The sequence below is a fragment of the Trachurus trachurus genome (genome assembly GCF_905171665.1).
Source record: "Trachurus trachurus genome assembly, chromosome: 8".
Taxonomy (NCBI): domain Eukaryota; kingdom Metazoa; phylum Chordata; class Actinopteri; order Carangiformes; family Carangidae; genus Trachurus; species Trachurus trachurus.
The window spans coordinates 24153575-24176246 of NC_139905.1; the positions used below are offsets into that span (position 1 = coordinate 24153575).

General features: G+C 41.3%; 2 protein-coding genes across 2 annotated transcripts; both read right to left on the minus strand.

Moving 5' to 3' along the window:
* Positions 1-540: 540 nt before the first annotated feature.
* On the minus strand, positions 541-12927 carry rab3db (RAB3D, member RAS oncogene family, b). The gene is made up of 5 exons (XM_083977042.1): positions 12662-12927; positions 7465-7701; positions 2544-2662; positions 1947-2071; positions 541-1813 (listed from the first exon to the last, which is right to left on the minus strand). The coding sequence occupies exons 2-5, from the start codon at positions 7699-7701 to the stop codon at positions 1626-1628; spliced, it is 669 nt and encodes a 222-aa protein (XP_083833168.1). The 5' UTR covers positions 12662-12927; the 3' UTR covers positions 541-1625.
* Positions 12928-16694: 3767 nt separating this feature from the next.
* On the minus strand, positions 16695-19629 carry tmem205 (transmembrane protein 205). Its single transcript, XM_083977433.1, has 4 exons — positions 19504-19629; positions 18408-18516; positions 18162-18325; positions 16695-17602 (listed from the first exon to the last, which is right to left on the minus strand). Exons 2-4 carry the CDS (start codon positions 18505-18507, stop codon positions 17300-17302), a joined length of 567 nt encoding a protein of 188 aa, XP_083833559.1. The 5' UTR covers positions 18508-18516; positions 19504-19629; the 3' UTR covers positions 16695-17299.
* Positions 19630-22672: the final 3043 nt, after the last annotated feature.

Below are 22672 nucleotides of genomic sequence, written 5' to 3' on the forward strand. Positions count from 1 at the left end.
ATAATAATTCAATTTTGTAAATACTATTGAAGTTTTTAAGCATAGTAATTTGGCCATGCCATGCTGCAGTTAGGGGGGAACAGAATGTGTGTGATGGTGAAAGCGTGTGTGTGTGTATGTGTGTATGAGAGAGAAAGGCGTTACAGAGAGTGGCACCAAGTGAGGAGCGAGGTCTTGCCACAAGGAGGTCATGTGACAAAATACAAGTGTCACCCGTGTTAAACGACTTCCTCACACGAGCACATGTGCGCTGAGGAGAGGACAGAGCACAACAAGGTTTCCCATTTACAATCAGCCACCAGCTGAGTTTTAGAAGAAGAGAAAAGGAGGCGAAGAGCAGAATAGGACCGATAGAAAGGCTTTAAAATACAAAAGAAGCTGCATGATGACACCCTGTTGGCTTTTTAAACCACCTGACCTTGGATCTTTAACTTCTTAATAAGTGATGCATGATGAGACATGCACACGTCGATATCTAAATCATTTTTCTGGTTGTTAGAGTTAGAGAGGAATATGAAGTGGCAGGGAGAAGTTGTTTAGCTTATTTTAGCTCAGCTTAGTTTAGCACGAAACTGTAAACATGGTTAGAACATTTCTGTGCAAAGATCACAAAATCTTTTTGTTTATCCGTACTAAAAAAAAAGCTAAGCTAAGCAGCTGCTGGCTGTAGCTTCAAATTCATTTTACAGACATGAGTTTGGTATTAAACTTATCTCACTTCTTGCTTTTCCCCCCAAAAAATATAGAACTAGTCCTTTTAGACTTGCAAAGATCAGTGTGACTGTGATCAACACATTTCACAGTACATCATTTAGAGAGGCTGTACAAAAAGAACTTGTGCTGCTCTCCCGCAATCAGCCATACGCACAAAGCGTCCGAGATACAGTATATTACCGCAAACTGACAGACACAAGAGTCAGAAGTCAGTTGCAGAAACATGATTTTTATGTGTCTCTCTGACCATAAACTGAGCTCACAATATGTAATCTGGTGTCGCATTATTGGCAGCTGTCATCATGGTAAAACTGAGCTAATCCTAATGTGAAGTGAAACTTAAGCACATGACTGTACAAGTAAAACAATTAATGCTAAAAGTTAAAATATCCTCATGCATTAGCTGTGACTCCATCATGTCTGGCACCACTGGCCTCCTGCTATGATTCCCAACATCTGAAGGTGCTTAATAAGTGATTTAAATGTAGTATAATCATAATGCTAACTGGTCAAGGTGGTTGATTTGGGGAGTGGACAGAGCACGAGGCGAATGTTGTTGGACTCTCAGCTCACTACGGACCTGATGGGTCCACACAGGCAGAACAGACAGAGGCAGAATGGGCCTTTACAAGGGTAAAGAGAGAGGGGCAGGCAGGCGTGGGGAGCAGATGGGGTGTGGGGGGTCTGACAGCACTGATGATGACTATCTCAGCTAGCTGTCCTTTGGTTTGTGCTGCTATGTGCAGACAAAGCAGAGCTGGGCGTGGCTGAGGCAAAGAGAGAGGAAGAGATGCAGCACTTTCCACAGTAGAGGCACAGAGAAGGAGTTGATCTTCATGTAGGAGCATCAGTGTGTGTGTGTGTGTGTGTGTGTCTGTGTGTGGACTGTGTGTGGCAAGAAGACAGATGGTTTAGCAAGCACAGCCCCCCTGGCTCTCTGATGGCGAGTCTTTAAGGCCGTTGTTCCTGTGGTTGGATACGAGGTTGAGGTCTCCCTCCATGCTCTCGTTCATCTTCTCACAGATGACGTCCACCAGACGCTCAAACACCTGCTTCACGTTGATGTTGTCCTTCGCGCTGGCCTCGAAGAACTGGAAACCTGAGGGCGAGCAGGGGAACACAAGGGCCTTGATGTGATTGCATTGCATTTGCGTTGAACAAATAGATGTGTACATGTCATTATATACACAACAAAAACAGCAAATAATAATGTGATGAGAGAGAGGTTTTACCAAGCTCCTCTGACAGCCGCTGGCCGTCCTCTGTGGGTACGAGCCTGTCGTCCTCCAGGTCACACTTGTTGCCCACTAGGATCACCTGAGCATTGTCCCATGAATATGTCTTGATCTGTGTTGCCCTGCAGGACAAACACAACAACAACGTAAATGAGATACTTTCTTGTATAATCAGCAAATATTACATTCGGTAACACTTTCTATGAAGACCACATCTTCTGTAGTTCCTATAAATAGTAAAAAGGATCTAGCTACCTGCTACAGTAAAACTGTGTTGAGTATCATAAGGCCAAACGGAAATATTTTAGGTCTAGATCATGTGGTGAAGTCAGGCTAGAATCTTCAGATTGTCAATGAAATTAAAAGGTTTTGCAAAAAATAAATGGTATAATGTGTAGAGTTAGAGTTGGACATGGTCTAGAAGGTGAAGGACTGAGGTATCTCTAACCCTTCTGAGAAAAGGTGATACATAACATAATATTCATACTAAATGGTGGTTAGCTCTTCCTAAGATTGCTCTACAACAACAACAAAAAACAAAAACTGGAACAACAAACATAAGCTACAGGTGTTGACACAAAGAGACCAACTCACCAGTCCTGCACTGCGTTGAAGGAGTCCTGGTTAGTGATGTCATACATGAGCAGGAAGCCCATGGCTCCTCTGTAGTAGGCTGTGGTGATGGTCCGGTAGCGCTCTTGCCCTGCTGTGTCCTGCAATCGAACACACACACAAACACAGTATTTCTTCAGTATATTTCATACATTTTAGATAAAAAACAACAAAAAACATCACCCCTAGTGATCATTGTGTGATAGAGACCACAAGGGGGCAATGTTGTTCAAACTATGGCCTCTTCCTGTACCACAGTAGGCTATATGGAGTAATCCATCATTTACCTGTTACAGTGACAGAGCAACTCCAATATCACCATCTAATTCAGAGGGGTCAGACATTTCATACTGATCTTTGTTCTGCTCCTCATACACTGAATCACAGTGTGCAGTGTTCAAGTGTTACAGCTGACTCAATATGTGGGGTTTTTAAACAATTATTTTGTTGTTTCTCCAAATTAGATGAGCTAATCAACAAATTTTCCATATGCTCCTTTAGTCACTGGTAACGGCCCACACACTGAAGACAATTTTCTCTCAAACATTGCACACTATTCATGAAGAGAATCTTTGAGTGTTTTGGCTCATCAAACACATTTCTGTGTTTTGTATCTGGTTTTCTCTAAAAAGACTGTGAAACAATAGCTGTATGCACTGAGGACTGTGTTTGTGTATGAGGAGAGGCCAATATACAATTGCACTCAGTCCCTCCAAAGCACTTGTCTTCATTACCACATCAAAATGCCACTGGCTCCACTCTTCACTCTCCACAGTCCAGCAGGAGATGGCATTTAGATGAGCTCCTGCCACTATCACTTCTCATCAAGCTGGACCTCTGCCTTGCCTCAGTCACCACCCAGCGCCAAGAAACACACAGGTAACAGAAATGCTAGAATCAAATAACCACAAACACACACACCTCACACCAAGTGTGTGACTTGTCTGTCAGGAGCATCTGATTAAATGGAGGCTGTGTGTGATGCCACAGTCATCGGCTGGAGATTGTTCAGTGGATGCTCAAAGCAGACGGATCAAACAGGTTGTCTGGGTCCTTCATTTGCATCATGGGCCTGCTGTGTGTGTGTGTGTTCCTGTGTTTGTTTGATGTTGTCCTCACAGTGAAGAGGAGGAGGAGGAGGAGGAGGAGGAGGACTGGGTTGTCCAGGTAACCAGAGGCCATTGAAGGTTATGAATGTTCCACTGCAGCCTGCGCTGCTCTCTGTGTGTCGGCCTAAATGATCCGTCTCACTTTACGAAACTGGACAAGACAGAGGGGCAGTGTGCTGGTGGGGGCTCCTTCTATCAGAGGCAGCCCAGAGAGAAATTGCTCACAACCTGTATGTTTCTTTTATTCTTTACAAATGCCACAGTCGCAATCTGCTTTCTGTCAGGGCTGCTTTTGTTTAAATAAAGTGTGAAATATCCCAGGTCCATTCTTATCTCGTCCACGCAGAGATGATCAAATATTTGGCAGTGTAATGGGACGTCCAACCAAATAGACTGTCTCCAGGGCTGCTGTAATCAACCCCAGCCGGTAAACAAAAGCTGCTCCCTCATGTGTATATGTATGGTGATGGACAGGGAGGGGTTTAAATCAGGCCTCCGCATGGTCTCTGACGTCAGGGGGACCCTGATCTTTAAACATGCGTCAACTGTATTTAATCTAACTGCCAGCACTCAAACCAGGGGAAAACACACACAGGATACAGGGCTCCAGACTAATATTTTTACTTGGAGCTAACTAATGGTAACACTTTCAGATATCCTGAGGTGTCTGGCCAAGTGTCCAAAAACCAGAATGATAGGAAACTAAAAAAAATACAGAAGATCCTCAGAGCAAGAACAAGCAAATATTTGACCATTTTTCCAGATAGCTTTTCCAGATGAAAAGCCAGTTTCACACAGTTATATTAGACCTGTCAGTAACACTTTATAATAAGTTCACACTATTAAGCATTTATTAAGCATTAAATACTGAATTAATCATTATAACACATAACACAAATTTACTGGTTGCACATGAAAAATTTACTTGCACTGTCTCAAATTTTAGGGGCAAAATGCCCCCATTTAGGGGCAGTCTGGAGCCCGGGGATATATTCAAAAATATACGTGAGGATGTGTTTATGCTAAGTGTGCTCAAGGTGTGTGTGTGTTTGATCAGAACATATTTCCATGGCACAAAAAAGGAGGGAGGTAAACGATATGTGTACATAGTGTGAGCACACCGTGCATATGCCTGAGCTCTATGTATTCACTGTGTAAAGGGCCATGTGTGGTGTGTTATTGGGCTAGTACTGTTTCCATGAAACACAAAGGGAGGCTAGCAGCTGGCATCATCAACAATACTCTTTGTCTGCGGGGTCGGGTGAAATCTTTTTACAGATGGGAGCTAACATGAATTTAACAGCCAGGAAAATTTCACAGAGTTGATTATTAACGCCACCAATGGGAGGACATGCCCGCTGCTCCCACACCCTTTAAACACACTGCCACAGTAAGCGCTGCAGTATATCTTCATTACATCCCTGTCAGGGGGCTGATAGGGAACTTCCTCTGCTTCCTGACCTAAGGAAATACCAGGTCTCTTTGTCCTCCAGCAGCACTATCAGTGGACGAGTTCACAGCGGGCACGCACACTATGCCCAACACCGTCACAAAAACCCCGACTGGATCACACACATTACACACAGTCGTTTCAGTAAATTCTCCATCAGCTGTTAGAGTTATCACACATGTCATCTAATAGAGACACATGTTCAGCCAGGTAGGTGAGTGTGTGTGTGTGCTTTGGTGTGGACTCCTCCGCTGCTGATTCAATTCAGTCACTGTTTGTGTTTCATACACAGTGGCCTCGCACATTATTGGTTCAAATGAATCATCTGTTTGAGCAGCCTTAACAATAAATATCAACAGGATTTGTAGTGCAGTGTGAGGAGTGTGTGGGTGGTGGACAGAAATTGAGGCTACACCTCTTGGTGGAGAGTGTTAAAGCCCTGCAAGAAAACCTGAGGTCAGTTTTTTATTGAGGATGGCTGAGGTATTGATCCGACTCTGTCTTTGTGTTTGAATCCGGCTGTTTACCCCCGAGGTCTTCAGACAGAGCTCAACCGCTACTGGTTGGAACTTAATACGTTCCCTACAGACATAAGGGTGGTACCGAGCTTCTTACCTGACACTCAGCAAATCACAGTGCTTCTTTTAAAGAGGAACTAAGCAGGATTTTTCCCATGGCTATGCTACATTTTTACCCTAATTAAAAATCTCTGGAGTAATTGTGATAGTTAACTACATGACTTGTGACTTGTTAGGAGTGAGAATGGAGGCTCTCTGCCTTCACCTGGCGCCTCATGGCTGAAAACCAACCTTGCAACATCAGTGTAGTACCTGGCCGCCGCCCCGGTGTCCCAGCTCTCGTCTCTGCTGCACCGCGACACACCGTAACTCGCAATGTTTTGTTTATGACAGTTGAGATGACACAAATATACAAGTCGTAACATTGTATATGTTATATAACATTATCCACTGCCACTGATTTTTCGCCGGCTTCGTTGTAAACAAATGCACATGGCTGAGAGGAGGGTTAGCAAAACAGCGGAAAAGCGACCGGACTTGCATATAGTTCCTCTTTAAGAGGCACTGGATGTCTGTGAGTGAGATGTCAGTGTCTTCTTTGATCATGCAGCAGGTCTAGGTTTTATATTAATACTGTGAAAGTATCCAATCCTCAGTCCACGGAGAAATGCACACAGCCTGAAAACCAGCTGTCAGGACTTCTGTAACTTTGTGATGCCACGCCACGCCACACCACGCCCCCTGCTCTGCCTTACCCAGACCCACTGTCCGACTTTTTTGTTTTCTTTGTTGTTAGCTAGTAGTAAGCTATAATATTATTCTGAAAAATTCATATTTCAATGAATTCTTTTCTCCCAGAATTACTGGACATATTGGTCCAAATTTTGTCGCCTTTTTGGCTCATTCCAGCGCTGACTGACCATCTCCATTTGCATTAACCAGTCAGTTTTACCAAGTTTTTTATCAGGCCTTGTGTCATTCTGAGAACAGCTGCTAAATTAGATTACTTAGTTTGTCCTGGTCTTGTTAGAGGAAGTATAAGATATACTAAAGTATAAGAAAGACTACATACAGATAGTTTTTGGTTCTAAAAAAGCCAATTATATCAACACTTCAAATAATGAATAGAAAATATGGGACAAAGAATAGAGGCTGGCCTTCCTGCCTATTTGACCATGGTTTGGCTGAAACTCCTTAAATGGGAAGTCCCCAAATCCTCATCATTCATCTCAATTTAAATTGGGCTCCTTTATTTCTATAGCAGGTTGTTGAAAGGCCTATGCTGAGATAAATTCCACTTTAAATGCTGATTGTTAAAACAGCAAATTAACATTTACTCTAATTGTATCGTTTAAGTTATCTTTAAATTGTGCTGAAGTGCAGAAAAAGGACATAAGAAATACCCTTTACCAAGAGGCAATTAAATGAACATAAGATATCAGAGAACTAAGTTTTCAGCTCTCACCCAGTTCAACGGTTTTTCAAGTAAAATAAAACATCCATGAAAATCACTAAGCTCCAGCTGGGCTCTGTGGCGCCAGCCTGACAACTGTACTCCTTTACTCCCTTTATACATTTAACGCGAACACTTACCAGACAAGGACAAAGGGTAGGAGTTTGTATTAAACTATGAGGAAGTCTTTTTTTTTTTTTTCCTTTTTTGCTCTTGCACAATTCACAGATTAGATAGAGAAAATAAATAAGCATTACAAGTTGTGTCAGTTAAACAGCCTGTTGTTTATGTTTGCTTTGTACAAAAGGAAGTGTGGTGCTGCAGTGATACTACATATCCAAACCACAACATTTTACATCTTTAATCCACTCACCCAGATCTGCAACTTTATCCTCTTGTCGTTGCGGAAGACGGTCTTGACCTTGAAGTCGATGCCCACGGTGCTCACGAAGGCAGAGGTGAAGGAGTCGTCGGCGTATCGGAACAGGAAGGAGGTTTTCCCCACGCTGCTGTTGCCGATGATCAGCAGCTTGAACATGTAATCAAAGTTCTGGTCGGCCGCATCCTTCTGAGAGGGCTGCTGCTGGAGCCGCGAGTCATTTGATGCCATCTGGAGAGAGAGGAGAAGAAGTCAGGTTTAAAACTCAGGATAACGTGAAGTGTTTGAGGGAAACAAACAAAACGTCGTACCAACGCTGCAGTCGGTCTCCGAATATGGCCAGTGATCATTTAGAGTTTTTTTTATTCTACTAACTTTTTCGAAGCTTAAAACAGTCTTCGTCGATGTCAGCATCATCACCTGACCTCAGAGATGACTGAGCGTTATATGATGCAAGATGGTTGCACAATGACCAAGGAGTACAGTGCATCCCCTCCCAGTAATGAGCTGAAAACTCACACAGCAACTAAGTCGACGCTATTCTGACACCTTACTTGTTATAAGCACGGAAGTCTAATCTGTTTATTACTTGTAAAAATTGATTTCTGAATGAATCCCAATCCCTTTTTGAATGAATATCAATGCTCATAACCTAGGGGCATTTGCACCTTTATTACAGTTATAATAACATACATAAAACATAAAAAGTACGCCATAAAACATTTGGGTTAAAAGGAAGTGTGGGTTATAGGTGGCTGTATTAGCGGTTTTGACTTATGACAGACTTGTAAAACTGTGACAGCAGCAGTTACAGTCTTTGCAGAGCCACTGCAGTTTATTGGACTGTTGTGACTCAGGGTGATGGGTTGACTCTGCTATCTCACAGTGGATGTATGTAAGACCATTAGTGTTTTTATAACTTACGGTACTTAATGATGACACACTTGGAAGTGGTGCAGGTTGTTTTTATATTCTTCTATAGATGGGTTAGTTTTAGCCCTTTGTCACTTCCCACTGTGTAACAGCTGGAAGCGATTTGGCCTATAATGTATTCAAGGAAACAACAGTGTTGCTCACATATTGAATGTAGAAGAAGCTTAAGTGCGTCATGCTCCATTGGTATTCGCTGGATGTACCTGAGATGAGCACCAGGATCCAGCCAAAGTACTTGTTGGATTTATTCATTTGTCTATAAAAATGTCAGAAAGAAATAGCACAAAACTTCTCAACACAATTTGCAGGAACCCCAAGGTGATATCAGATATCCTGGGGTGTCTGGCCAAGTGTCCAAAAACCAGAATGATAGGAAACAAAAAAAAAATACAGAAGATCCTCAGAGCAAGAACAAGCAAATATTTGATTATTTTTCCTGATCATTTACTTAAAAGCTTTTCCAGAAGAAGAGCCAGTTTCACACAGTTATATTAGACCTGTCGGTAACACTTTATAATAAGTAGCCTACACACTATGAAGCATTAGTTAAGCATTAAATACAGAATTCATCATTATAACACATAAATACTCATGTAGTTTATAAACACAGTTAAAATTGTTTTACTCATCATTGATAAGCACTAACTGTATTTATAAACTACATACTAATGAGTAGGATTCATGTGTTATAATGATGAATTCAGTATTTAATGCTTAACTAATAGCCTACTTCACGTGTGTGTACTTATTATAAAGTGCTACCGACCTGTCTGTAACTTTACATCAGTCTTCATTTTGCTCTGATGCAACTACAACTGTATGTCAAAATAAAGACAGACTAATTTTAAGCCAAAAACATTAGACACCTTGCCCCTGGGCTAACTCAGGTCTAAAACCAATGTTACCATGGTAACATGGTAATCAGTGACAGACCGGTGCAGAGCAGTGCAGGAAAACAAGGCTTATAATTTGTGGTTTGCTAACATTGTTATGGAGAAGGCAAAGAGAAGTGAAAGAGATTTTACAGACTCTTTGTTTTATTAAGTAAAAAGGAGAGTAAAACGTCCTTGTAACTCATCTTCAAAAAGACAAACGTCTTCCCCTGCAGCTGGACATGTGTCCTTGCTCGGACATTTTCTCTTATTTTGAAGTAATGATTTACCCAGAAATCATTGTACCACAGTCTGACTTAAGAAGGTCAAGGGTTTAACTGCTTTGTTCAATGGCTGAATGTAGATATGTCTATCTGATCCATCTCAAATCTGACTGTTTGTTCAATCTAAGCCATAAAGTCAGAGTCTGTCTTTGTCAACACAGCCCCGGTTGTCAATTCATCGTCTTTAAAGCTACAGCTCACCTTGGTGGCAGCTGAAACAACCTGTGAACACAATCCACACACAGATTGCACAGATACACCAGGCTCTGCTGCAGTCTCCACCTGCTCCTGAGGGAAATCTAAGGCCCTTTAGCTGCTAAATGCTCGACTACTGTATGTTCACTGAGTTGAAAGAATTACTATAAAACAACACTGTAACACTGCATCTGTAAAACCAAAAAAATGAGCTGATAGACACTATAAAAGGTCCATAGAGCTTAGGGGAAATGATGATTGAAATGAAGTGGTAATTCATCTGTGAGGCATTACTTTTGCATATTAAAATGATCCAGTACTGACTTGGATATTTTGATTGCTGCAGCTTTAGTATTCTTTAGTATTGTATTCCTTGATTTGACAGTGAAATGAGACAGAAGATAGGAAATGAAAACGATAAGTGACCTGGAACAAAGCAGCCTGTTATATTTAATTATACATATTACATTAGTATCTATCATGTATTTTGTTTTATATTGACATATTGTAATTTTGCTTTTCTCTGTACTATCCTGCCCTAACTCATCTTGAATTATAAAGTGTGTCCATCGATCAATTGAACTGATTAATCAACTTAATGTTTTAGATCAAGAATAAGACAAACTTAGCAAATTAGAATATTATATAAGTCACAAGGTTTAGAACTGGTTTATCTACTATTGAATCAAAGCTTGGTTAGATGTTAGTGAAATCCATCTGTGATCAGTAGATTCCTGTTTCAGATCTAGTAAAAGGTTCAACATTGAAATGAAAAGGTTAACACTGGGATGAAGTTGACAGTCGTGAGCGCTTGTGCTTTTAAATTATAGGAAGCTGCACCATCTGCTTCATTCTAACCATTCATGTCAGTGTGATCTCCTCTGGGGGGCAGGTATAAGATTACCTGCCGTTAAGCCTTTTAGTGTCACTCATCCAAATAGTGGGATGAGGGGGAGCAGCAGCAGCACAGCTGTGGGTGTGAAACCAGGAGCTTTCCCTCTCAAGACACACACACACACGCACGGCTGATCAATCAGTGCAGCCCTGCCCTGCGTCTCTCTCTCTCTTTCTCTCTCTCTCTCCCTCTGGTGAGACTCATCTCCGTGGAGACGGGACTAAGACTCAGCTGCCTGCAAGACCCATTAGTGGTCAATGCAGTGAGTTCACTCAGCTTTTAACTGGCCAGATGGAGGTATCCAGAGCATGATAGAGATATCTGTCACAATACTACCAGAGAGGAGAGAGAGAGGCAGGGAGGGAGGAGAGGAGAGGAGAGAGATGTAGGGGAGGAGAGGAGGATCGTTATAGAGAAATTAGAGAAGCTTGGCTAAATCGTTTACGATGTTTACATGTTTACTCTCATAATAATTAAGGTGCTGCTGTGTGTGAGTCCAGCGTCTCATTTGTTAACTGATGGCTTGGTCTTGCATCTACAAACTATTTCAAAGAGCTAATGTTGCAGAAATAAGGATGCACAAATACTCATGTAAATACATCAAATATATGTTGTTGCTGTCAAATGAAAGCTCTGAGATCTATCTTTGAGCACATGCCAGCCTGTTCAGCCTTGATGTTGTGATGAAACAGCAGTTTTCTGGGATAATAATAACAACACAACACTCTTTCACAACTTGACATCACACACTTGAATCTGGAGGCCAGGGCACATTCCCTATAATCACAGAAAATTGTTCTCCCGGGGGGATTTACATAAAGACCGGCGCTCAAGCTGAAAAAAAACAAAAAACTCTCAGGTCTTTCTAATCCTTCAAAACATTGGCTGCAAAATCCTACATCACCTGACACTTATGCTGTGTAAGGATCTCCCAGGTACATCTCTGTGTATAGAGCCCATAGTGTGTGTTATATCATTCTCTTTACTCCAACTTTCCCATCAGCTCAGCTTTAAGCCTGGGATAAACCCAGTCACATGTCATTCATGTTTACTGTGCAGCTCATGTCTGCAGGCAAAGTAGGCTCATAGTCAGAAGACCATTTGTTCAGTGGTATTATCTTCCCCTTTTGATTAACCATACGCCATATGTTACAAGACGCAGGCTGCATAGTGTTTTCTTGTCGCTGCGCTGTGTTGCTTAATTCTGCGGTGTCAACTTCCCACTGTGTATGTAAACTCTTGAATTAGACACACAGCAAAACAACTGAATGCACACTTGTAAAAGCAGGAGGGAAAAAAAACAATGTCCATGTCTGGGGACAGTGTGGGAAATCAGCATCCCATTGAAACATCTGAGTCTGGCAAACAAAGCAGCCCGGCCAGATCACACCGAGCATCTGTGATGGCTCTGATAAGGAGTCCCACATCAGCACCTGCCATGATATCAGGCCAGGAGAGAGAGAGAGACAGAGAGAGCGAGAGGTGCTTTATGGCACACTGGGGCTGCATTATCTCCACTAAAACAAATACAGGCTATTATGGTGAATAGAGCCTGATGATGATGGTGCAAACCAGGTCCCCCAGCTGGCACTGTTTACTGAGCCAGGAGCCTCCAGGGCTGCCTGCCTGACCCACAGGAAATGACCACCATTGATTAGTTGGCAGCTGTCACATCTGTTCACTCATTAGTGGAGGCACTGGCTCTCCAACAGTGATGTTAGTGGGTTAGTATCTCGGACTCGGACGTTAGTTTAATTTCAATACTGGATAACGTCCATAGTCAAATAAAGGCCTACACTTGTTTTTATTAATGAGACGAGCAGAAAACTGACTGAGCCAAACTATGGTAAAACAGTGAACAGCAGGCAACACGGCGACGGTAGTAGGTAGGTAGCATACACCTGTTCATTAAAAACACGTAGCCTAACTCAGAGAGAAAGTGTCCGCTAATAATGGAGGAAACGTGAGGCAGGAAAAACAAAACCGCTGGACTCCAACTTGGACCAACTCACCTTCTTGCGGAAGAAAGCAAACGTCCCACTCGGTTCCCTTTCGACTGTGATGTGATAGGCTGCCTTCCGAAGATGCCAGTGAAAGAGTTGCTAACAAAGTGCACCTGAGATACGGTAGTCTGTCCCTCCCTGCTCCACAGACAGCAGCAGCCGTTCAGCTCTCCTCCTTCCTCAACAGGCGACTTTTTTTTCCGCTCCGGTGGCGGCGGCGGCGGCGTTGGCGGCAGGAGGAGCAGCTCCCGGATCTGGCTGGTGTGTACAGAGCTGACGGTGTGGCCGGAGCTCCCTCTGTGACGGAGTTGGTGTGGGCACTGAGTGAGTGAGTGAACCGCCTGTGGGACCTGGGAGGATGTGTCAGTCTACACTCCACGGCTCGAGCACACATACACACAGGGCCGTACACGGTGCGTGCGCACGTGGGCAACACACCAGTGTACACACCCTAAAGAAACAATAGGCCTAGGATTTTTTTTTTTTTTTTCAAAGTTGCTTCTGGGACCATGAGTGTGTCTACATTGTAACATGTGGGCTTTGTTACTATTGTCATATTTAGTATTCATCTCTACAGCACTGTTAAGATGTTACAGTTTATGTATCCTATGCATTTCCCCCTGCTAGGCCTTTAGAAGTTGAGTTTCTAAGGCTCAGAAGTGACTTTACAGTAATCATATGATATTTTTCTCTCATTTATCTATAATTTATTATTAAAAAAAAAAAAAAAAAACACCGAGGGAGAAGCCTCAGTATACCCCAGTACCCAAAGTACATAATAGGCCTATGCCCATAACCAATCAAAGAATGATAATTAGGCTATATCAATCATGTTTGGTTAAAAAAAGAAAGAAAGAAAGAAAGAAAGAAAGAAAGAAAGAAAGAAAGAAAGAAAGAAAGAAAGAAAACTATAAAGTTTAACAATCAAACATATACACAAATAGATAAGCAATAACAATAAATGACAAACGACAATGACAAGATACATTTTGAGAGTGTAAGTCACAGTAAGAGGGAGCAGCTTTCTCTAGCTATTGGATTTATAAATAATTAAGGGTAACTGGTGGAGCAGTAATACATTTTTTGATACAAAAAGCAATGGTGGGTCCCACAGCTATCTCCAAAGATGAATCATAATGCAAAGTGATATACTGTATCTGACAGTTTGAGTGTGGACCTGGCTGCCAGCCCATATATAACATCCCTGTAATCCAATACAGTGAGGGAAACTGCTTCGACTAGTCTTGTTTCTCGTAAACAAAGGGAATCAAGATTTATTTCTGTGAAGAAAACCCAATTTGAAACAACAGTTCAATGTAGATTTCAAAAGTAGGCCTATTTTATAAGAAAAGAATCCAAACCAACATAATCAACCAATCTTGTACTAAAAACATCACTGTTATCTTTGCTTAGTTTAGATAATCTCTTAAGGATGTTAAGGTTTTGGGTGGCAGTATTTATGCAATGCACAATGAGTAAAGATGGAAGTTAGGGTTTTACATTGTAGAGGTGTTCATGTAGCTAAATAATGAACAACTTTGGTCCAAACAAAGAACGATGGGGAACTCCATTAAGGAGGGCTGATTATTAACTACCTTAACACACTGTTTTGTTTCTTTTATTTCTTGTGAGATTTGCATATATGGTGGACAAAACTTATTGTAAGATCAATATACATATGTATACATGCCTGGCTCAGGGAATAAACTCTGCCTGGGAGTAACTATAAAGCTCAATAATAGTGTATAATCTCTTTTTTTTTTAAAGAGGGGATGTGTTAGGCTATTTCTTTGCCAGATGTAGCACATTCCTGTAGTCTTTATTGGTTGACACGACACACTTGAAAGACAAACTGTTAAGCAGGAAGCTAAAGCTGGACCTCCCTTTCATTTTCTAATAGGAGGACCAAATCCCTGACAAGCAACACAATGGGATGGCTGCAATGAGAGCCAGGCAGTACTAGCCTACTGCTGTACAGGCACCAAGGGCAAGTTCAAGTAAATGAAAGGTTGGGAGAGTAAATCATGCCATCAGATATTTACTCTCACAAAATTTTAAATCTGAGGAGTATTATTTCTGAAAGAATCAGTCAGTTGCAGTTCTTGTACAGGTTGTAACTGAATGTCAAAAGAGCAACAGCGATGGACTCCACAGTAAAGAGCACTGACAGCTCTGTGGATGTTCCCCACTGACTGCTGCTGAGTGTGGAAAATGTCAGCGGTTCCTGGTGGCCCTGCCATTTTTGGTGTGTTTCTACCCACACAGTGACAACAAGACCACAGGGGGGTGTCTGCACCTAGCTGCTGTGAAGTGGTCTGTAAAACTACACACTGAGTCAACTCTGCACTTGAACTATTGTAAGTATTAAACAAAAAGAGCTGTTGAGCTGAGGCTGTTCATTCAGACAGAGCTTCTTCTCATCTTCTCATCTAGATCATAATAAGTAGTGAACAAGTCTAATTTCCACAATGTTTAACCTCATGTTCAAATCAGAACACAAACACACATAATCGCTGAAAACTAACAAAATCTCTGTTGGGATGAAATATACATCAAGAGTCAGGATTTTTCTCTCTCCTATCATATTTTGTTCTGTGGGAGTGAGTTCATGGCATTCAGAGCTCCCCGTTGTTATCATCATGAAGTTTGATAGTTTTGTTTTTGTGGTGGAGAAGAGATTCATAATGATTAAATTAAGCAGCAGTGTGTGTGTGCGGTTAATATTTGTATCAAACTGTGCAACTTTGATAAACTGTGCGCTCTATTAGGATCTCAATGTTTTATGCTGCATAGGTGTATATCCATCAGTGGGATCAGACAGTCGCAAATTAGGCCTGTGTTTCCACATTAAAGATGACTGAATAAAGCTGCTTTCATATACCCATAAATAATTTAACACACTGTATTGCCGCTGGGCGCCACTGCAGTATCACCCCAGATTCAAATAATGGACCTGAACCAGCAGCAGCCATCTACAGTCATAGTTTGCTGCAGCAACTTCCTTTCTCACACACAACACAGACATATTCATTTCCTTGTGTGGAGCAGGAATGAGGGAGGATGGTGGAACCTGTCTGTTGTTTCCTTTTGTTTTCCTCCTTCCTCATGTTTTCTTTTGAGCAGCCAGAGTTGAGGAATTTTTAAACAGCAAAGATTTTCCTCGTGGTTTTCTTGTCCGTGTTTGGCTGATCAGATAAACCCCTCGTTGGTATATAAGAGCTTTGTTTGGAGTTTTTTTTTTTTACCGAGTTACTATCCTGTTACCCCTCACACTGTATCAGCCATATGAATCTTTTACTTGGAATCTCTCCGTCCTGACAACGAGGAGATGAGTGGATAAACTTGTTCTCTGGTTAAACAAGGTTTATTTCCTGATGCCTGCACTGTAACGGGTAACCTGTCACGACGACATACTAAGTACTGACATTCCTCAAATGATTCACATTGTCTGGTTGGTCCTTTTTCCTCAAGTCATTCAATCAGTTGAACTAACTTCCTTGTACATTATTCAAAACAACAAAGCACATAAACACATATTCTGTCAGCTAACAAAGTGTTATTCGAGGATTATTATGTTCATACCATATTGTATTTTTATTAGCTACACAGCAAGAGAATTAAAAACCTGATCACAGCCATGGAGGCAACATCTGAAAAAGGGCAGGCCTGAATAGCATTGGGAAAACCTCGTCCTTTTACTTTCAATCCCTGCATTTTATATTGAAATGACTCCATTATAACCCATTAGTGCTGACATGGTAGCTGTAATAGGGACAGTGCCTCTCTCATCCTGTAGCTGGCCAGCAAAAGCACTGTTATCTGCATTCAAGGCTGCTCCTCTCAAAATCCAACCTGCGTCATTGGTAATTAAATTAAAAACCTGCTCGTTCCAAATCCAGGCTCTGTCTCCTGGGGTCTGCGTTCGCTCATCAGTGTGTTTCTTTCCAAACCAGTCCGATAAAACAAGTGTTTGGTTTAAGGGCAGAAAGATCATGAGACGACAAAACTGAAAGACACATAGGAGAGTTGCTGCAAAGAGACACACAATTAAATCAGCACACTGTTTAATCTCACTGTGTTAATTCATGGTTTTTGACAAAACATTTCCATTTCAGTTTCTGGAAACAGGATATTAAAGAAACAAATGCAATGCTGTATGTTGTGCTGTCAGCAATGGAGCTACAAAAACTTTCCTTGAGAAAACCTGTGTCCAAACATCGCCTCCTGCTGGACACACACACACAGCAACTGAAGTTGGCTCATTCAATTTTCCTGCTTTTATAAATATATATATATATATATATAGCTGTTAGCAGTGGGGAACATCATCATGTTTAAGTGAAATATTTAAAACAGATATAAAAATACAAAAATACATCCTATTTTGTGAGACAGCATTAATCAAGTGAACAGAAGTAGTAAACTCAATGACAAAGGCCTCCTCACTCTTAAGGACACTTGGGACAGAGATGTAAAAAATCAATAAAGTTAACGCAATGTCACTTACAAGTTTATTTGTGGGCGTATTTAAATCAAGTCCATATTGCCCCACTCAAACATCATTCCTGCCAAATCACATCAAACATTGTGAGGACTGAAGAGAAAGGCAGACATTATTTATCATTGAAGACTGTAACCTGCTCTTCTCTAAATGGTGGATAAATTCAGAGCTGTGTAGATCAGATTCACTGTGGTGCAGATGAAGCCTATCAGGTTGCAGAGGTTGGACAGGCCGTGGTAGCGGCCGAACGTGCTCTTGTAGGCCTTGTACTTGGGGTCTTGCTCCTTGAGTTTGGCGTACGCCTCCTTCTGGCTGCCCAGGCCTATCTGGTTCCCCAGGCCGTGTTCTTCCTCCACCGCCCTCATCTGGAACATGACCTCTGTGGCTGCCGGGCCAAACCACTGGGCGTTCAGACCTGCCATGACCAACACCACAAAGTACAGAACCATCTGCAAGAAAAAAAAGAAAAGAAAGAAAAACATTGTGATGAGGCTTTTCTTTCAAATAAAAAAGAACATATCTATCTCATGACTTGCCATCCATTTTCCAAATTTTTTTTAAGTTCTCCTCAGACATCCATTCATATCGGACTTCCCACAATCAACGCACTTAAATAGAGAGGACCATCACTATGGAACATTAACCTGCATCATTAAAATCAATATCTACTAGAAAAAATCATTCTTTAGCAAAGATTTGTAGCACTTAGTTGGATCTGTCAGTCTTTATCTTTCATTCTGTATGTGAATTGCTTTTTTCCCCTCTTATTTTTTATGTTATGAATTTTGGTATTATCATCTTTTTTGACTTTGATCTTTTTTCATCTTTTTTACATAGGGGAGGTATATTCTGGTTTCCACCTCTCCAGCACAATGTTTAATTTCATGATTTTAATTGTTTTTATCTAGGCTATATAATGTGCCAATAAACTAAACTAATAAACATGTTTGTCTTTCTAAGAAATATAGTGTATTTGTTTATTGATGTGTATATGGTGTGATGTTGTACCTGCACACTCTCATGCCAGTCCAGCAGCTCTCTGGGGTGATACACAGCATACACCGCCAGGCTGACCAAGTTACTGCCCATGAGACAGTAGAAGTATACGGGGAAGAGTTTACTCTGCACCAGGCCAAAGGTGTGACGAGTTACCTGCAACACCAACGCGAAACCTGCGCGCACAAACACCAAGGTTAAGAAAAAAGGCTTCAGAAAACAAACATGAGTGCATTCGCTGTGTCGAGCCCATCGTACCTCCGATGAAGGAGACCCAGACCTGCATGCCCCAGGAGAACGAGAGCGCCAGGAGGTGTAGCACTTTGATCAAGTCTGTCGGATCCCCCTCTGTTGCCATGGTGTCACTCTGTAAACCACACACACACAAAGACAGTTTGACTAACTTTTTACCCTACTGTTATGCTGATATTGGCTTAACTTCCTAAAATAAATTATTCTGGTCACGTTAAAACTTATTATGTTCAAGTGATTGCCATTGTATTTGCCAAAAAGTAGCTTTGCATTTTTGATAATTGTGTTAAAATATAGAAATGTGAATTGCTGATATAGCATATAGTTCACTGTGAGTAGCCTATATAGGCCTATTGATCATTCACAGATAAAGACGTGCATAATTATTCTACACAGTGATATAACTTCTGTTTGGGGTTATTGGTCCTCTCATGAATAAACTGTTATAAAACTCCAGTTACAGGGAAAGAGATAAACCTACTTTGGAATTTAAAAGGAGCAGAGTTTAGAGCACATAAAAATCCATTGCACTTAACCATGCGTTACATCAGAGTTGTGTAATATCCTATAGCAGCCCTGTGCTGCATGTCAACAGCTCTACATCATGTTTAAAGGCAATAAAAATTTCTCATAAAGGTTATTGTTGCTGTCACAGAGTCTGCGGGTCCCCAGGGGCCCAGAGAGAACATCAGAGTTACAAACACAGGGCCTCAGAGATAAGGGTCTTGTGTATCAGTTGAGCCTGCTGCTCCACATGTGCAGCAGACCTGATAAAGTCCCCAGCAGCAGATAAGAGGGCAGAGGCAGAGCAGAGAAAACGCATTAGACTCGTTTCATTTCTGACAATTAGAACTTATATAATCAACCTGGAGGCAGCAGCTTATCACAGCGACGTGATAAAGGTGAGAAGCTACAGAGAGCAGCGGTGGAGCCCCCAGTCCGTCCACACACAGCAGGTAGCACTGTGGTGACTAACCAGGTGGCTAACCAGCTTTAGCCTCTGGGCTAACGGCACAGTTACACAAGTGTCTCCTCGGCAGCAACGCTGGCTTCATTTAACATTACAGTATGCTACGTGCACGGGCTGAACGACACAACTTACCTCTGTTTTCTCTGTCCACACAGTTATATTATTGGAAAGGTCACTAACGAATGAATAACCTCAATATGATCCGAGGCTCAGCTGATACACTTCCTTTGTCATATTATGATATCCACAAGCCCCGCCCCCTGTGCCGAGGCGGACCAATGACTCGCTTTGAAAATGAAGATGTTATAGCCTAATATTCGTAGTTTCTCCCTAAGTTTTTACTCTCTAAATGTCCTCCCCTACAACATATGTTTTCTTCAAATGAGATGCCATTCTTTGTTATTTGTTTGTTGGGTACAAAGTTCACTTATCTATTGATTTTTTTAACCCAGTTTTAATATTGTTGAGCTAGCCTACTAGGCTACCTCTCTTTGTTTCTGTCCGTTGAAACTGTATGTCCACATGATGTGTCTTGTGTGGCTGTACAGTACCTGTGAAATTAATGCTTTACAGTAATACATGTGTTTTTATTGACTGAAGTGGAGGAGGTCAGAGGTCACACCAAAGAGAGAGAGAGAGAGAGAGAGAGAGAGAGAGAGAGAGAGAGAGAGAGAGAGAGAGAGAGAGAGATGAAAACAGGCCTGTATCTTTCCTCTGATAAATAGACACGATGAAATTCACAAATAATAAAAGCCACCCAAGCTCACTTACAGGGATTTTGGCACAAAACTGGACACACACACATGTCTTGTGCCTATTCTGCCAAATGATCTTAGAGTTTTGAGAATGCAATTTCTGTTTCAAGAAATGAGCCAAACCAATCGAGAACAATTTTAATAAAGTTGGAATTTTACAATGAACGCTTCTTCACTGGTCGCTGTCCTCACTTTCCTGGCCGTTCATGGTATTCATGGTATTATATTCTCGACTAATTTCTGGTTCTTGTGGCATTTTTAGGGTAATTTGCCTGCACCTGCAAAACAAAATGGATTAGAATGAACTTCTCAAGCTAAAGACAATATCCACAGGTAGTGACAGCTTCACAGATTTGACTGATCTGTGAGGAGTGCTGGCTTGGGGAGTGGGCATAATCACTCCTGTGTGATCAACAACAACTTACAGTATTAACTTATTATAATAATAATAATAATAATAATAATAATAATAATAATAATAATAATAATAATAATAATGATCATTATTATTGTTATCATCATCATTAGATAATTATACTGTGTACTACTTGTACTACAGATCACAAAACAACAACGACTACAGTGGAGAATATTGTATTTGATCTGATTGGTGGCTTACTCACCTAGTCACAGCAAATAGCTACTGCAACGGTGACTGAAACAATCAACTCCCACAAACTGAGAACAATCAAGACCCCCGAACACCCTTGCATCCGTATCTAGCAAAAACAAACAAGGAAGTTGTAGTCAGTGCAGACATGTGTTTTCTCAGTATACAGACCATTTTCACACAGCAGCCATTTTTCCCTGATCCCACAGGTCCTATAAGCTACGAGTGGGCAAACAATCCTCAGATAAAACTCAGCTGATTCGTCCTTCTGACTCATTATCTGTCTGCATGCTGTTGCTCTGGATATAAATAATAAAGTGAATACCCGATAAGTGGAGCAGATCGAAGAAGGAAAAGAAGGATGGTCAGGATAATCCTGGCAGTGCACTGATGATTCTGCAGCATCCATGGAATGGAGGATGGTGCCAGTTAATGAAGATAGAGCCGCAATGACACAGAAACAGAGAGTGCTCCACGCCTAGCAGAGAGACAAGAAACAACACATGAGGACACCCGGACACCTCTGTCCATCTGCATGCAGGACATTCACTCTGAAAGTGGGGCCTCTGCCAGGGTGCTGCAGGTTCATATGGGATGTTCTCAGTCGGGTGGAGCTTGATGCCATCAGAGAGGTGGAGGCAGCAGTCAACATTCATTTTATGTGTTACTCAGAGTTGGCAATATCACAAAATCTGACATGATAAATTGGAAGGGAAATGCAGGAAAACATTCATTTTGTAGCATATATCCCCTTATTTGTGATGCATGGGGGCTCATTTTGGAGTCAAACATTACCTATGATCTCTTGGTACAGTTTTTTTTGTAGTGCCCCTGCTTAGAGGGATCTGTCCAACAATCCTTTTTGAGCATTGAATAATGACCAGTTTTTATAGAACATTATGGTGTCAAAGTTAAGTTGATATTTGACAAGTCATCACTTTTATCCTTATTAACATTTAAGTTAAATTGTGCATAAATGGTGAATTCATTTTTTTAAATGCAGCCTCTGAACAATGAGACCCATGAATTGTGACACTGCTATTTCGTCACAACACCATCATGAATGTATAGTAACCCACAAGAATTTAAAGACACTAACCACACAGTTGCTGCCAGATCTCCCAGCAGCCACTGTCAGACCTCCAGCTATGACATACTGCAACAGAGAAGGACATAATTATTATTTTTGATACATATTCAACATCTGGAAATACTGCACAGCATCGTGAATTAAACTGAAGATCACTTTCTGACACCATTCAAGTGATACTACAGCCTGTACAACAATGACTCTCTGGTGCCTGACTGCAGATTCGCCTGTTAACCCTGTCGTCCTTGTTCAGTAGTGCTTTGTGCTTGTGCTCCTGCCTGGTGCTCTTAATTACTGGAAGAATCAGTAGGCTATGTCTGCACTGAATTACTCTGCTCCCAGCTGTGTAACCCAGTCAAGAATGTGGCTCCAGCGGCTGCATGATCCTATGAAGTGTGTGTCAGATGAATAGATAGTTCTATGTGAACAAAAGGAAGCCAGGGGGCGCTCTATTCTTATGTCTAGGTGACCCTTCGGACTTTTTCAATTTTTACCCCTGGACAAACATTTCAATCAGTTACTCCCCAAATATTTGTGATCATAAGGCTGGATCTTGACTAAACATAAAAATCACTTTTGACATGGGTTACAAAAGTTTTTAATCCCTTCTGCCTCTATTTTCATTTATTTTTTTATTTTTTTATTCTTTATTCCTGTCTGTATTATATTCTTCTGATATATTATTATTATTATATTTATTATTATTATATATTATATTTATTGAGTGGATTGTTGATATATCATTCATACAACATATTCCAAAGCATATGGCGAAATATGATTTAGGGCTGGTGACAGTATTTTGTGATAAAAAGAGATATACAAAATTCCCTCTGTGAAAACCTT